A 14,649-nucleotide genomic window follows, 5' to 3' on the forward strand; every position below is an offset into this window, starting at 1 on the left:
ATAAATAATGAAAAGGAAATACATTTTTTCCTCAAATTGAAACTATCAAAATTGGTTTGTTTGATGTTGCAGATAGAGAAAAATCGATGAAGCAGACATAACTCTTCTTGTCTGTACTAGAAATGTCAACACAATACATTTGAATCTATTGGGTTTGAATATCTTCGTTTATCATTATTACTTCCCCAAAGTAGTCTTTCCCAAGTACCCAGAAGCTACATTCAACTTAAAGGCAGAGTAGGTGCAATGATTTAAGAAACATCCACAATGGTTAGTCTGGCTTGGTGATGCTCAGGGAGCTGCCGCTGGTGTTTAATTGAGAGAGTATAATGGCACTTAGGAGTCCTGGTTGACAGTGACCAAAACCTAGCTGAAACACAGAAGAGAAAATATGCGTGTACATTTGTACATGGAGAGGAATTTTATTGGCTCAACCCAAGGAAGGGCTGAAAGGCAAATTGTGGTAGGGTAGGAGTTGCAGGTGGACCCAAGAACAACTGGAACCAGGAACTGAACCCCACTGAGGCTTTCTTTTTTTTTTTTTTTGCCAATCAGTTTGAGCTTATGAGGTTAGCCTTGAACTGATGACATCGCCATGACCTCCGGCGGGAGCGACTTTGGACCCCAATTTTTTTTTTCACTCTCTCAATTCAAGCCACCCAACAATACCCAAATGTTACATTGTATAGGTTTCACCATCTGAGAGATTGTTCTACATTTTAGAAATCCTAGGGAGGATTCTAATTGGTCTGGCTTGGGTCAGGTACTTCCTCCTGGTCAACTAACTGACGTCAGGTAAGACTGAGGTGGGTCTCAGGAAAAGCACAAGTTGCAGTGGGGACCTATCCACTCCCCAGAAAAAGGAGAGCTAAACAGGTAACAGGAAAATTATCTACTACAATGATCTCTGGCCAGAACACCCCAAAAGGCGATAGTTAAGTTGGCCTAGATGGCCTCTAACTCTATATTCTGTAGTCTTAGGATTTGAATTATTATGTTGACTTATTTATTTGACAAATAAAAATTGTGTATATTTATGGAGTACAGGGTGATGTTCTGACTTACATGTACATACATTGTGGAATGGCTAAGGTAAGCTAATTAGTGTACACATTAGCTCATTTCTCATTTTGTTGTGTGGTGAGAACACTCAAAAGCTACTCTGGCGGCAGTTTTCACATCCGTATGTAATGCATGGTTATTGGCTATTGTCACCAAGTTGTACAACAGATGACATGAACGTATTCCTCCTATTTAACTGGAATTTAGCGTAACTTGAACAACACCCCTCAGCCACTGCTTGCTCCATACCCACCACTTCCATTGCTGGCTAAATTTGGAAAACATGTGAAAAAGAAGTTAAGCAAATTCCAGAAAAATATCAAAAAACTCTACATTTGCCTGGCCTGGGAGGATTGATGCTAAACAATTCTGAATTCGCTGGGTGTTTAGATGACATTCTCCTTCTATGTAGCCGTGTGGACAAAGCCCTGCTCCATTTGCATGGCTGTCTGTACCCTGCTTCCGAGCTCTGCTTTTGGCTCTCCTAACCTTTTTCTCCCCTCCTTTTGCAGCGGGTGCACAAATATTCTTCAGATTGTCATTTTACAAAAGGTCAAAAATGAGCTGTCTGCTCCTTTAGAGAGTGGGAAGCAGTGTTCATAACCTTCATGGCTATTTTCTCCCCTTTAGTTTTGCAGCCTTAGAAAATGGCATGTAACATACCTAACCAAAGACAGCGGACTCTGTCAACAACAGGAGAAGCTCTATATGAAATTCTCGGTCTGCATAAGGGAGCATCAAATGAAGAAATTAAGAAAACCTACAGGTACAGAGTTCAATGGTGATATTTCTTGTGCTACTAGTGACAGTTATTTTGTGATTGGCAGGTGCCTCCGTTAATGACACAAGCTTCTTGCCAAGACCAGGTAATCCAAATTTTAGATCCAATGTTCCCTGCTCTACAACATAGGAGTTAGGAATAGACAATCATGACCTTGATTTTATGAAAGAATTTACTGATGATGCTGGGCCTTAGGAAGTGGCATCCTGTGTCTTAGACTTGGAGAGACACAGAGAGAGAGAAGCGGGGAGAGAGTGAGAGAGAGAGATAGAGAGAAGAGAGGGAGAGAGGAGAGAGAGATAAGTAAACCAACCACAGTCAATCGCTGTCTTTTTTTGTTTTTTTTTTTGGGACAGAGTCTCACTTTGTTGCCCAGGCCAGAGTGCAATGGCACAATCTCGGCTCACTGTAACCTGCACTTCCCGGGCTCAAGTGGTTCTCCTGCCTCAGCCTCTTGAGCAGCTGGGATTGCAGATGTGTAACATCACGCCAGGCTAATCTTTGTATTTGTTTTAGTAGAGACAGGGTTTCACCATTTTGGCCAGGCTGGTCTCGAACTCCTGACCTCATGTGGTCCACCTGCCTCGGCCTCCCAAAGTGCTGGGATTATGGGGATGAGCCACTGCACCCAGCCAATTGCTGTCATTTAACCCATCTAATATAGCATCACGGAATCAGGTAGAGGAATTCTTTTTTAATAAAAGGAGTTTGGTGAAATGCTGTATTTTGTAAGCCATACTTCTCAAGCCCTTAATTTTGATCTTTTATACTTAATCTTCTTCCACATTAGCTATTTTTGGAAAACTTTGAAATGTCTTTTTAAGTACCCAAGGAATAAAGATATATTAAGGGAGAAATGCCACCACTATAACCCAAACATCTGAGGGAAGATGTTTGAAAATTAATGTCAAAGGGAAAAATCCCCAACTCAAACCACAAAAAAAATATCATCTCTAGACCGAAGTCTAGAAAGTCCTATCAGTGATGGAAGAAGCACTGGTTCCCAGCTTCCTGCTACATGAGACTTTCTGCCCTGGTACTGAAGTATGTCAGTCCTCCAAGGATGCCATGATGAGTTTAATGAATTTCTCAAAACTCTTGATATTTGTCACACCGAGAAAGCATGTAGCCTGTCTGATACTTGTCTCGACAATATTTTGGTACATTTTAGGACATTTTGAGGTATTTAACTGTCTGTTGGCTAGTTGGAGGAAGTAGACTGTAACCACCTTCTGGAGAGGGAAGCTGCTTTCAGGGAGAGAAAATCTTTCCAAGAGAGTGTTTGTTCGTTTAAGTTTAGAGATAGGGACTCACTCTGTCACCCAGTCTGGAGTGCAGTGGTGTGATCATAGCTCACCACAGCCTCAAACTCCTCGGCTCAAGCAGTCCTCCTGCATCAGCCTTCTGAGTAGCTAGGACTTCAGGCTAGCTATTCAGGCTATCAGGACCACCATGACTAGCTAATTTTTTTAAATTACTTTTAAAAAGAGATGGTTCTAGCTTTGTTGTCCAGGCTGGTCTTGAACTCCTGGCTTTAAGCAGTACTCCCTCCTTCATCTCCCTAAGTGCCAGGAGTGCTCTGACAGTTTCACATTGAAGCCTAAATTTGATAAGACTCAGGTTATTTCTTACACATAGTTTTAAGGGGATGAAACAACCAGAAACTTTTAACTTGTGATACTCTACCATGAAGGACATGGTGATAACAGAAATAGTGGAATAGCTTGTCCTTGTAAACATTTAAGATGCACTTGTGGGTTTTGGTGACTGATAATTAAACTGTTTTCAAACTTGCAAGAAAGGAAATGTTGAGTACAAAATTCATTTTCTTATTGTAGAAAATTTGCAAATGACTAAAACTGAAGGCAATTATTTATCCATAATCCTACCTACCTCTAGTGATAATTATCATTGATATTTTGTTTTCTTCTAGTCTTTTTTTTCCTATCTAGAAAAGACATTTAAAAACCAGGTTTCATTCATCTATATTCTTGAAGTACCTCTTTTTTTAACAAAGTCTTAGGAAAATATCTTGATGTTATTAAATAGTCTGATTTTTAATGGCTGTGGTCTATGGTTATTTGGTAATTTATTTAATCACATTGTTAGTTATTAAATATGCAAATTCTTTTACTTATTCCTCATACTTAATATCCTATATACATTATAATGCATATTTTCAATTACTATTTTTATGAGGTATAAAGCTATGCCTTTATATAGTAAAAGGATCAACATATAAATAAAAGTTTCAGATTTTCATCAGTTACTTCTTGATTTAGTCTTGAATTAAGTTTTTTTAAACCTATCTGTTTTTTCTTACTATATGGAAGTTTAAAATTAGGCAAATGTGTTAGTCATTTCTTTTATGACTTTTGTTTTACCTATTATGATTAAAAGGTAACTCAGCCTTGTTACAATTACACTATAAAAATATTCACCTTGTCTGCTTCTAGCACAGTTATGATTTTGCTTTGACACTAAATCTTTGATGCAATTGGAGTTTATTTTGACATAAGGGATGAGGTAGAAACCCAGATCTAATATTTTTCCAAATCCTTAGCCAATTAATACTTATCGAGTCTCTATTTTTATCTATTAACGGGAAATTCTTTGGCTTTGGATTGGAACCTTCATCATGTGCTGTAGGAACCGAAATGCCTTTAAGAAGCATGTTTTTAAGGAAAAATGACAATGGTGCAACTTGGAACCAATAGTTACATGGAAATGGTAGAGTCTGATCAAAGTCAAAATCAATCTTCTAGTTTATACTTTCCTTAAGATGCTAGCTAGAGAAAAGTCTTTGCTGTTTCATTTTGCCCTAGACATATCCAGAGGAGTGTGCCTGGGAGCTGCCCACCCCTGTTGATGGACACTCCTGTTGGTGGACGTCTTTGACTGAAGATCTCTGAACTTGACTCTTAAGGCTTCAGGCTGGGACACTGTGCTGGGGGAGAGGAGGTGGGCAGGAATGCCCTAATTGCATCGTCAGTTAATTGATTTTTGTAATACCTACAAAAATGTCCCCCAAAATGAGGAGGGAAAAAAAAGTGACATCAAACTTCCTTGTAATTTTTAAAATCCACTTTACAAATGTGACTTTTAATTGCCTTTATTAATTTTGTAAGCTAAAATTTCAGGTCGTATGTTAATTAAGGCATTAATTATGCTGAGTTGTTTGCAAGTTTAATAATTACAACATAAAGTCTATTCATGTAATTAGTGTCTTGCTATTAATTTTGTTTTAATGTCATACAAATATTTTTTCAGGTGATTAGGGTACTAGTATGCTGCCAAAAGCATCTACTTCTCCCTAAATTACACATTTGTATTCTGCAAGTTATTCAAAATGTATGAGCAAGCTGGAAATCCACTGAGAATATTATTCTTATAATCTGGGATCTGGATCAAAGCAGTCACAATATAGTGAAATTAAAAGTCAGTGAAATTTAATAAAATTACCAACTGTTGAATCCATACACTACTTGGCCAATGTTATAATCTTTGGCTATGCTTGAAAACAAGGCTGAGTTAGAAGATTTCTTTCTTCTTTTGCATTTCATGTTTTGTAAGATAATATATTCATTTGATTAAAATGAAAACAGGTATATAAAAAAGTCTTTCTCTTACCTCATATCACCCAAGTCACTTCCCCAGGGGAAACAATATTATCAATTCTTTGTGTACCCTTCTAAAGAGGTCTTACGCCTACATAAGCATATATAGGCTGGGCACAGTGGCTCATGCCTGCAATCCCAGCACTTTGGGAGGCAGAGGCGGGTGGATCACTTGAGGTCAGGAGTTCAAGACCAGCCTGGTCAACATGGCAAAACCGCATCTCTACTAAAAATATCAAAATTAGCTGGGCATGGTGGCAGATGCCTGTAATCCCTGCTGCTCGGGAGGGTGAGGCACAAGAATTGCTTGAACCTGGGAGGCAGAGGTTACAGTGAGCTGAGAGCCGAGATCATACTGCTGCACTCCAGCCTGGGCAACAGAGTGAGACTGCATCTCAAAATAAATAAATAAACAAGCATGTATACAGGACTTCCAGTCTAACCAAGATGGTGTAGACTTTTCTATTCCTGCTAAGCACAACTAAAAACCTTGGAAATAACACAAGAGACAACCAAAAGAGAACTCTGAAAGGTAGAAAGAGGAAGGTTAGTTTGTTAGAAATCCCAGGTCACAGCATCAGGGCATCTTATGATCCCTTCTACTCCAACACAGCAAAATATAACCCAGGCCCAGCTTTTCCCAATACCCAGTCTAGCAAGAGAAGGCATCCAGGTAGCCTTATTCTTCCTCCAAATTGAACAGAAGTCCTGCCAACAATGCTAGACACACCCCGCGAAACAGCAAGGGTACCAACGGAAAGCCTCCCATCTGCATCTTGCCGGGGAAGTGCTCTCTTTTCCCATTGCCAGCCTGGGATTCTTCTCTGTCATCTAGAGACCCCACTTGACAGAGGACAATTAGTAAGGGGGATTCCACCACAACAAGCACCCAGTGCAGGAAATGCTTTTGTCCCCACAAGCTGGAGACTCCCTTCCTTCACCTAAAGACAGCTGGCTCCTCAGCTACTACCAACAAGGAGTGTGGGGAGCCTCAGAAGCCAGAGACAAACCAAACCAACCAAAGAAGGACTGTAAAGACTCTGAAAGGTAGATTGTTACCAGAACCACTCACAAAAGTAGGCTAGAACCTGCCTGCTAACCCTAAAGAAGGGGACTGCCTGCTAAAATAAAACAATTTAAATAGAACCCAGAATCTCCCAACATGATAGTCAAAATACCCAGATACAATCAAAATCACCCATCCTACAAAGAAGCCAGAAGATCACAACTTGAATAAGAAAAGACAATCAGCTAACTCCCATGCTGAGATGAACCAGATGCTGGAACTGTCTGCAAAGCATTTTAAAGCAACCGTCAGGCCGGGCGCGGTGGCTCACGCCTGTAATCCCAGCACTTTGGGAGGCCGAGGCGGGTGGATCACGAGGTCAAGAGATCGAGACCATCCTGGTCAACATGGTGAAACCCCGTCTCTACTAAAATTCAAAAAATTAGTTGGGCATTGTGGTGCGTGCCTGTAATCCCAGCTACTCAGGAGGCTGAGGCAGGAGAATTGCCTGAACCCAGGAGGCGGAGGTTGCGGTGAGCCGAGATCGCGCCATTGCACCTCAGCCTGGGTAACAAGAGCAAAATTCCGTCTCAAAAAAAAAAGCAACCGTCAGAAAAAATTTAACAAGTAATGAAAAATTCTCTTGAAGCAAGTAAAAAAAAAAAAAAGGAAATTCTCAGTGAAGAAATAGAAGTTACAAAAAAGATCCAAATGGAAACTATAGAACCAAAAAATAACATAAATAATCAAACTAACTGGATGAGCTTAATAGTACAGTAGAGATGACAGAGAATAGAAGTTGGGGACAGATCAATAGAACGTGCCTGATTTTGACAACCAATGAACAATAAACTGAAAACAGAGTCTCAGAAACCTGTGGGACGATAACGAAGATCCAACATTTATAGCATTGGTGTCCTAGAAGGAGAGGAGTAAAAGAACAGACTAAAAGTACTCCAAGAAGTAATGGCTGGAAATTCCCCATATTTGGCAAAAGATAGGAACCTACAGATTCAAGAGGCTGAGAGAACTCCAACAGGAGAAACCCAAGGAATCTATGCTAAGATACATCATAATTAAACTTCTAAAAACTGAAGACAATGAAACAATTTTGAAAGCAGATAGGGAGAAACCATGCATGGCCAAACATCCATTTCAATGGCAGTGTATTTCTCATCTAAAGCAACAGAAGCCCGAAGGAAATGACAAAACATTTTTCAAGTGATGAAAGAGAAGAAATGTCAGCAGAAAATTCTGTATCTGGTGAGACTATCCTTCAGGAGTGAAGGGGAAGCACGTTCTCACATAAAGGGAATCTAAAAGAATTTGTCACTAGCAGATCTTCTCTTAAAGATGGCTAAAGGAAGTTCCTCAAAAGAAAGGAAATGATAAAGGAAGGAATCTTAGATGATCAGGAAGAAGGAAAGAACAAGGGAGAAAGTAGAAATATGGGTAAATACAAAAGATTATCCTTTTCCTCAAGAGTTTTCTAAATTATGTATGATAATTGGTACAAAATTTGTAATACCATCTGAAACTCTAGACAATGACATTTTAAAATGTGAGAATAAAAAGGTGAAGGTGAGAGTAAGGTTTGCACCTTCACTCAAACTGCTATCAATAGATTGCGATGTCACACACACATGCATGTGTATAATACCCAGTGACTGGGAAAACCATGCAAGATAATACACTCCAAAACACCACAAATAAATCAACATAGAATCCTATAATTACCTATAGGGAGAAAAAAGAACCAGAAGGATGAGAAACAAAAGAAACAGAAAACTTAAAATCTATTTCAATAGCCTGTCATCTCCCCAGTTGTCCAAGTTCCATTATCTAAAACTTGTAACCTTAAGCCCTCGCATAACAATTATCTGGTGTAAACAGCCTAAGCATATATGTTGTATTTTCCTTTCTTCTACACAAGGTGGTGTGTTATCCCTCCCTTACTTTGTACCGTCTTAACAATGTATCTTAAAGGTAATTCCAAGGAATGCTCAGTTCATGAAAGGTTTCCTCGTTCTTTTCACAGTACCATGTAGTATTCCATGGCACGGATGTCCCATGACTTAATTAGCTTCCTGTTGATAGATACTTAGGTTGTTTCCCATCAAGGCTGTCTTTTTAAAACCAACTTTTCGCTTCTCAGAGAGGGAAACCCCATGTCCCAGAAGGGTAGATAGAGGCGGGGAAAGGGAAACAATCTTGGTTCCTGTTCCCTTTTCAATATTTGCATGTCCTGATCCAAAATTCCTGGAGCAAGGATCTCACAGACCCAGCCAGGTCAGATGCCCATCCATGTATAACCACCTCTGATTCAGGGAATCAAACTCCCCACTACCACTTATCAAGGATGTGCGATCCAGCTTTTACTGGAAGGGAAAGGGACAGTGTTCTCTATGAAAGGAGATGAAGTGGGGAAAGAAATTATCAGTATCTGTAGTTCTTCATTCTTTTACAGAATTACCATAAACAGCAGCCTCAAAGACCTATCTCAGTCCCTCCCTGTCTACTTGTAGAGCTTTATCATAGAGTCTTCCTGTGAATAAGGCACTTTTTCCTATATCATCTGAAACTCAACCAGACTTTATTAGTCATCTGATAAAATGGAGTCCCCAGCTACCTCAAAGGACAGCTGGGAAAGGTGACAAGAGGAAGTCTTTTACTGTGTCAGTCCATCAGACACTGAAGCTCTTGCCTTATTGAAATTTTGTGAAGAAAAATGAGATCATTATTTTTCAAGGGATGTCAAGCTCTTTGTGGCAAAGTACAGTGAAAATACCAGGTACTATTGTGAATGAACAAATACCCAAGTCTAAAATTATCCTGCCCTTTGGTGCTACTGTTCAAAACCCATTTGTCTAGCATAAGATGAATTTGTGATCCAACTTAAAAGTGACATATCACAGCGTGAAACTCATGGTATGAGTCTCATCCTGGGCCATCATTACGGAATAAATCTGCCTTTAGCATTGCAGAGCATAATCATCCCAAAGGGGATAAAGTCTAAGGCTCATTTAATCCAATTTTATCATTGCTGGATCATGCCACTTAATCTGACCAGTGTTTGCACGAGACAAGCAAATATTTCACCCTCTTCTCCCACTGCCTAAAAGTCTTAAGTCTCCCTGTTATGATGCTGTCTGAGGAGACTCATTTGAGGCAATCTTTAAAAATTCAGATAGGCCTACAATGACTAAGAGGTTACACATCATTCATACATTTGTCTGAACTTTAAACTGGCATGTTTTGCCTTTCCACCTAATTTAGATATTGCTCCAAGACCCAACAGGAATTCTGAGTTAGGAAGCTGGTGAAGGAGGTGAGGAGGAGGAAGAATCACTAGTGGATGGTAGGACGATTGAACAACTGGGGAAATGGGAGACTGCTGAAATAAGGAATTCAAAGATTGTTCTCTATATAACCTCAATACTCAGGCTCAAGACCCTTTCAAGTGACTTGAGAAGTTGGGTTCACTGCAGAGCCTGTGCCACCCTTCTAAGAGTCTCCTATGAGGAAGTCTTCTGGGGCCTGGGAGCCAGTTCATCTCCATGTAGTGGCATTGTCTACCAAACCATGTTACCACCCTGTAGCTGATGCTGCTTTGCCATTCGCTATGTGGGCACATCCATGATCACTGCTAGACACAACCCTGGGTGCTAGACTCTGCTGCTGCAGCTCCCCTGCCACTCAGCTGCACCACCCTGCCAGGCGTGGTAGGCACAGCAGGTGCTCCTTACCAACCACTCAGTCCTCAAGTCCTCTGACCACTCTGTCAGGGCCAGCAGCCTCTTCTGCTGTGTGCCTTAAGAGCCAAGGGAGCACAAAAGCCTGCTGGGCTGTGCCACTGGCATGGGTGAGGCTGGTGTAAGGGATGGCTCCCTTCCTTTTTTTTGTGATATACTCTGCTAGAGCCCCCTGTGAGTTCAAAGTGTGGTAGAAAAGCTCCTTCCAGTTTTTCTTCTAGCTCTTTTTATCTATAGGACCCAGAGACGTGCTCGGGGGTGAGCCAGACACTAGCAGTAATGTCACTCCACTTAGACCCTCAATCTTATCCAACAGATCCCCCTGCTTCTATGTCAAGGTCATCACACCTGGCTCTTTCTTTCCTAGGATGCATTCTTTTTCAGAAGTTTCTACAGCTCCCTCCCTCCCCAGCGTCAGAGAGGTTTGTGTCAGGCTGTCCCACTGGTTCTTAAGACGTACCCAGCTGGGGCTGCCACAGCCATGGCTTGGATTCCTTTCTGGAAGCCTCTTTAGCTCTGTGGGACTTCTAGGAGGCACTGCTACCTGCTTTCCAAACATATCCTGATGTGCCCTACCCACAAGCAGTGAACAATGGGTGACAGTGACTCACAGAGCAGCCCTACCATATTCCTGCAGCAAGGCCACCTGCTCCAGTATTGAAGGTGGTAAATAAAGTGTGCCATTTTACTGTTTGTTGCTCAGCAAGAACTGTGGGTGTGTGATTCCATTTCCCCTTTTCTTGTTGGCACATAAAGGACCTTCACTCCAAAGTGGTTAGATTGTTGAGCCATACTGCTACCTAATGATAGCAGAAGCCAAGAAGGCTGATCAGAGCACGTAGCAACACCCAATATGTCTAGAGTCTCTGATACTGTCAATGGCTTTATTCCAGCAAGTGTTCATTATTCAACGAATGTGTATTGAGCACCGCCTCTGTGTTGGCCACTGTCCTAGGTACTGAGAAAATAGCAGTGAACAAAACAGAGCAAATCCCTGCTTCCTTAAGTCTGTTTTAAATAGGGCCAAGGGAAGGGGAGGCTTAATAATGAACAAATAAGTTAGACACACAGCATATCAGATGTCGCTAAATGCTGTGAAAAAAAGCAGAGCAGAGTGTTCGGAGTGTGCTGGAAGTTCCACATTCTCTTTGAGATGTTCACATAGACTTTAGCACTAAAATCACTCAATTGCAGTGTATTCTAAGTATAACATAGCAGTTAAGAGCACAGGATATTTCTGAGTGTGGTGGTGCATGCCTATAGTCCTAGCTACTCAGGAGGCTGAGGTGGGAGGGTCTCTTGAGCCCAGGAGTTTGAGGCTGAAGTATGCTATGACTGAGCCTGTGAATAGCCACTGCACTCTAGCCTGAGCAATGAAGCAAGATCCCCTATCTAAAAAAAACACTGCAAGTTATTTGGAAAGACCTGAATTCAACTCACTTTTCTCAGCCTCATTCTCTTCCTAAGTAAAGTGCAGATAATCATCTGATCTCAGAGGGTTGTGGAGGATTACATGACATAATGCATGCAAAATGCTTAGCCCAGGTCTGGCACATGGGTACTGGGAGCTACAAAGGATACACAAGAGTCTGAGAGCCAACCCTACAGAACAGCAGTTTCCAAACTCAGCTAGGACATGGGCACAGGGTGACGTGCCAAGAAGTGTGAGTGTGTAAGAGAGAGAGAATGGAGAGAGAATGTGTGTGTGTGCTCGTGTGTGTGTGCTCATGTGTTTATAGGGGTATTTAGATTATTTGACATTTAGATTCCATTGAATACACTTTTAAAAATGTTACAACTGTTTTATTTTAACATGCCAATGTTTATAATATGCTGAAAATTACATTCTTTGCTTCTGTTTAATCTTATAAAAAATTTTTGAAACCAAATATAAAAAATGTTTGATACCAAAACAATTTTAGATACAAAAAAAAATTTAGATACCAAAAAATGTTGAAGGGGCACAGTTTCTCAATATTATTTTAAGAGGTGTCTAGGCAAAAAGAATTTAACTGGGGATGGTGAGGACACAAGAAACTCAAACATCCCATGCAGAGTCATGACAAGGAGGCATTCAGGTGGCTTCTGGGAGTGGTGGCCTGCGGGGATGCAGGCTAGCATCTTCCTGAGGCCTTCCACTTGCTCCAAGGCCCACTGCAATTCCCTTGCTGCTTTTCTGCCTTTCCCACTCCATCAGTTCCTTGAGGGCTGACATTGTGCCTGTCTTTCATTGTGCTTCTAGCCCTAGCACTATGCTAGTATGTGCTGAATGCAAAAAGGAATTGGGAAATAGAAAATGTCTGATTACAGTCTTAGCTTCTTCAGGACCATTTCTCAAATAATTAATTTGGTCACTTTGCTGAACAAGGAGTTATTCACTGACCCAGTAAACAGGGGAAGGGTGGATCAGCAAGGCAAAATAACAGCTTCCATTTGGGATCCAGAGCATTTTGTATGATTCTGGGACCCTCAAGTGAAAAGTAGTTAGGGGATAAGAAAAGGAAATCTGTAAAAAAACAGCCAGCTATGCAATTTAGAGAGTGTGTCTTCAGTGTTTAAAATCTCATTTGTAACATAAACATTGGTTTTTATTTACACCAATACATACATTTTTGAAGTAGGCTAGAAACAAGATTAAGATGCCCAAATGTGAGGCTGACTGGTTTCTCTGGCATGCTGGGTGCAAAAGCCTAACAAAATGCTGGGTAAGAAATCATGCAAAGACCTAGCTCTTTCTTGGCTCCTTAGAGAGCCACAAAATCAGAGTGAGGCTGGATGTGGTGGCTCTTGCCTGTAATCCCAGTAATTTAGGAGGCCGAAGTGAGAGGATCAGTTGAGCCCAGGAATTTGAGGCTGCAGTGAGCTATGATCATGCCACTGTGCTCCAGCTTGGGTGACAGAGCAAGATCCTGTCTTTAAAGAAAACAAAACCTTAAATAGAGACATTAACTTTTAGCCAGACATGGTGACATGTGCCTGTGGTCCTAGTTATTTGGGAGGCTGAGGTGGGAGGATCTCTTGAGGCCAGGAGTTTGAGGCTGCAGTGAGCCATGACTACACCACTACACTCCATCCTGTGTGGCAGGGTGAGACCCTAACTCAAAAAAAAAAAATCAGAGTGAACTAGTTTTGCACATTAGCACTTGGTTCTCTGTGCCTCATGGATAAGCTTAATTTCTCCTTGTTGACAAGGTACCAAGTATTCTGATTCACATGAGAGCAGGAGACTCAACTGACTCTTCTATTTCATTTGACTTCACATGAAACTTACTAGAAATTATCTTCTAATTCTGCAGAAATAAGTTGCCTCAGAGTAGACCAAAGTGAGGCAAATTCTGTTTTCAAAAGGAGCAGAAAAGAGTGTCATTTCCATAATGATCTGTGGCAACCCCAATCTGTGGTGTTTTATCCATCTTTATTAGCAATTACAGGTGAAGACAGAGGCTGCTTATGAATAAAGTGTAAATGTCAGGGGAATGAATAGCTAATAGAAGAATTGTAAATATTTACAAGGCAGAGTGATGATTCAAGCTCACAAGATTAATTGATGTTAATCTCTATCAAGCACTAATTTGTTTCCTGAGTTCTAAAACCTTCCATGGAAAGGAAGAGTATGTGAGGCCATACTCACATACAGCCCACCTGGAAGACAATTCTTCTTTCCCCCTCATCAAGTCTTCCAGTGGATCAGGCTTCTTCGTTCTTCATGCAGTGTCAACCTCAGTCATTCCTGGGTGCTGGAATCATTACGATCAGCAACTTTTTCACTCACTCATTCACTCCATATCTATTTAGTGTTCGATAATTATTTATATTATGCTACGAGAGATGAATATACATATATATTCATTTATTCATTAATATGAACACTATGCTCAAGTTAATCTGTCCCACTCCCTATACTCGCCCTTGTTTTGCTTGAGACATATCTTTTCAACTTTATTAAATTTTACTCTATGTAGTAAGCTCTTTAAATGGTAGAAACTATATGTATGTACTCAAAGTCAAGCAAAACAAGGGAGGCTGTGGTGGGAAAAACAGATTAACTTGAACATAGCCTTCATATAAAAAATGGAAGTGAATGTTTGTTACATCATTCATTCCTGCCCCAGGCACTATGCTGGGTGCTGAGAATACAGTGATAAGCAAAGCATGATCACTGAGCCCACCAGCTTGAGGTCTGGCAGAGCAGACAAATCAATCAAATGATCACAAATGAGTATGTAATTACCAATAAGTTAAGTGCTCTGGAGGAAAAATCATGGTTCCATGAGAGTATAAAACAAAGATAGCACTTTGGGAGGCTGCAGTGGGCAGATTGCCTGAGCCCAAGAATTCAAGAGCAGCCTGAACAACATGGCGAAATGATGTCTCTACAAAAACATATGAAAAATTAGCCAGGCGTGGTGGCACAGGTCTGTAGTCCCAGCT

General features: G+C 40.9%; 1 protein-coding gene across 7 annotated transcripts in view; it reads left to right on the forward strand.

The window, feature by feature from the left end:
• The window catches only part of DNAJC5B (DnaJ heat shock protein family (Hsp40) member C5 beta), a 74,526-nt gene that overhangs the window by 26,745 nt on the left and 33,132 nt on the right, over positions 1-14,649 (forward strand). For 6 of the 7 annotated variants that reach the window (XM_035276712.3, XM_035276708.3, XM_035276709.2 and 3 more), the window contains one exon: positions 1,693-1,828. In XM_035276712.3, coding sequence (XP_035132603.1) covers positions 1,710-1,828 — 119 coding nt within the window. In that variant the 5' untranslated portion in view covers positions 1,693-1,709. Of the gene's footprint in view, positions 1-1,692; positions 1,829-4,668; positions 6,347-14,649 lie in introns of those variants that run through there. The other variant, XR_008477014.2, reaches the window with a different exon arrangement.

This window comes from Callithrix jacchus, chromosome 16 (assembly GCF_049354715.1).
Source record: "Callithrix jacchus isolate 240 chromosome 16, calJac240_pri, whole genome shotgun sequence".
Lineage (NCBI taxonomy): Eukaryota > Metazoa > Chordata > Mammalia > Primates > Cebidae > Callithrix > Callithrix jacchus.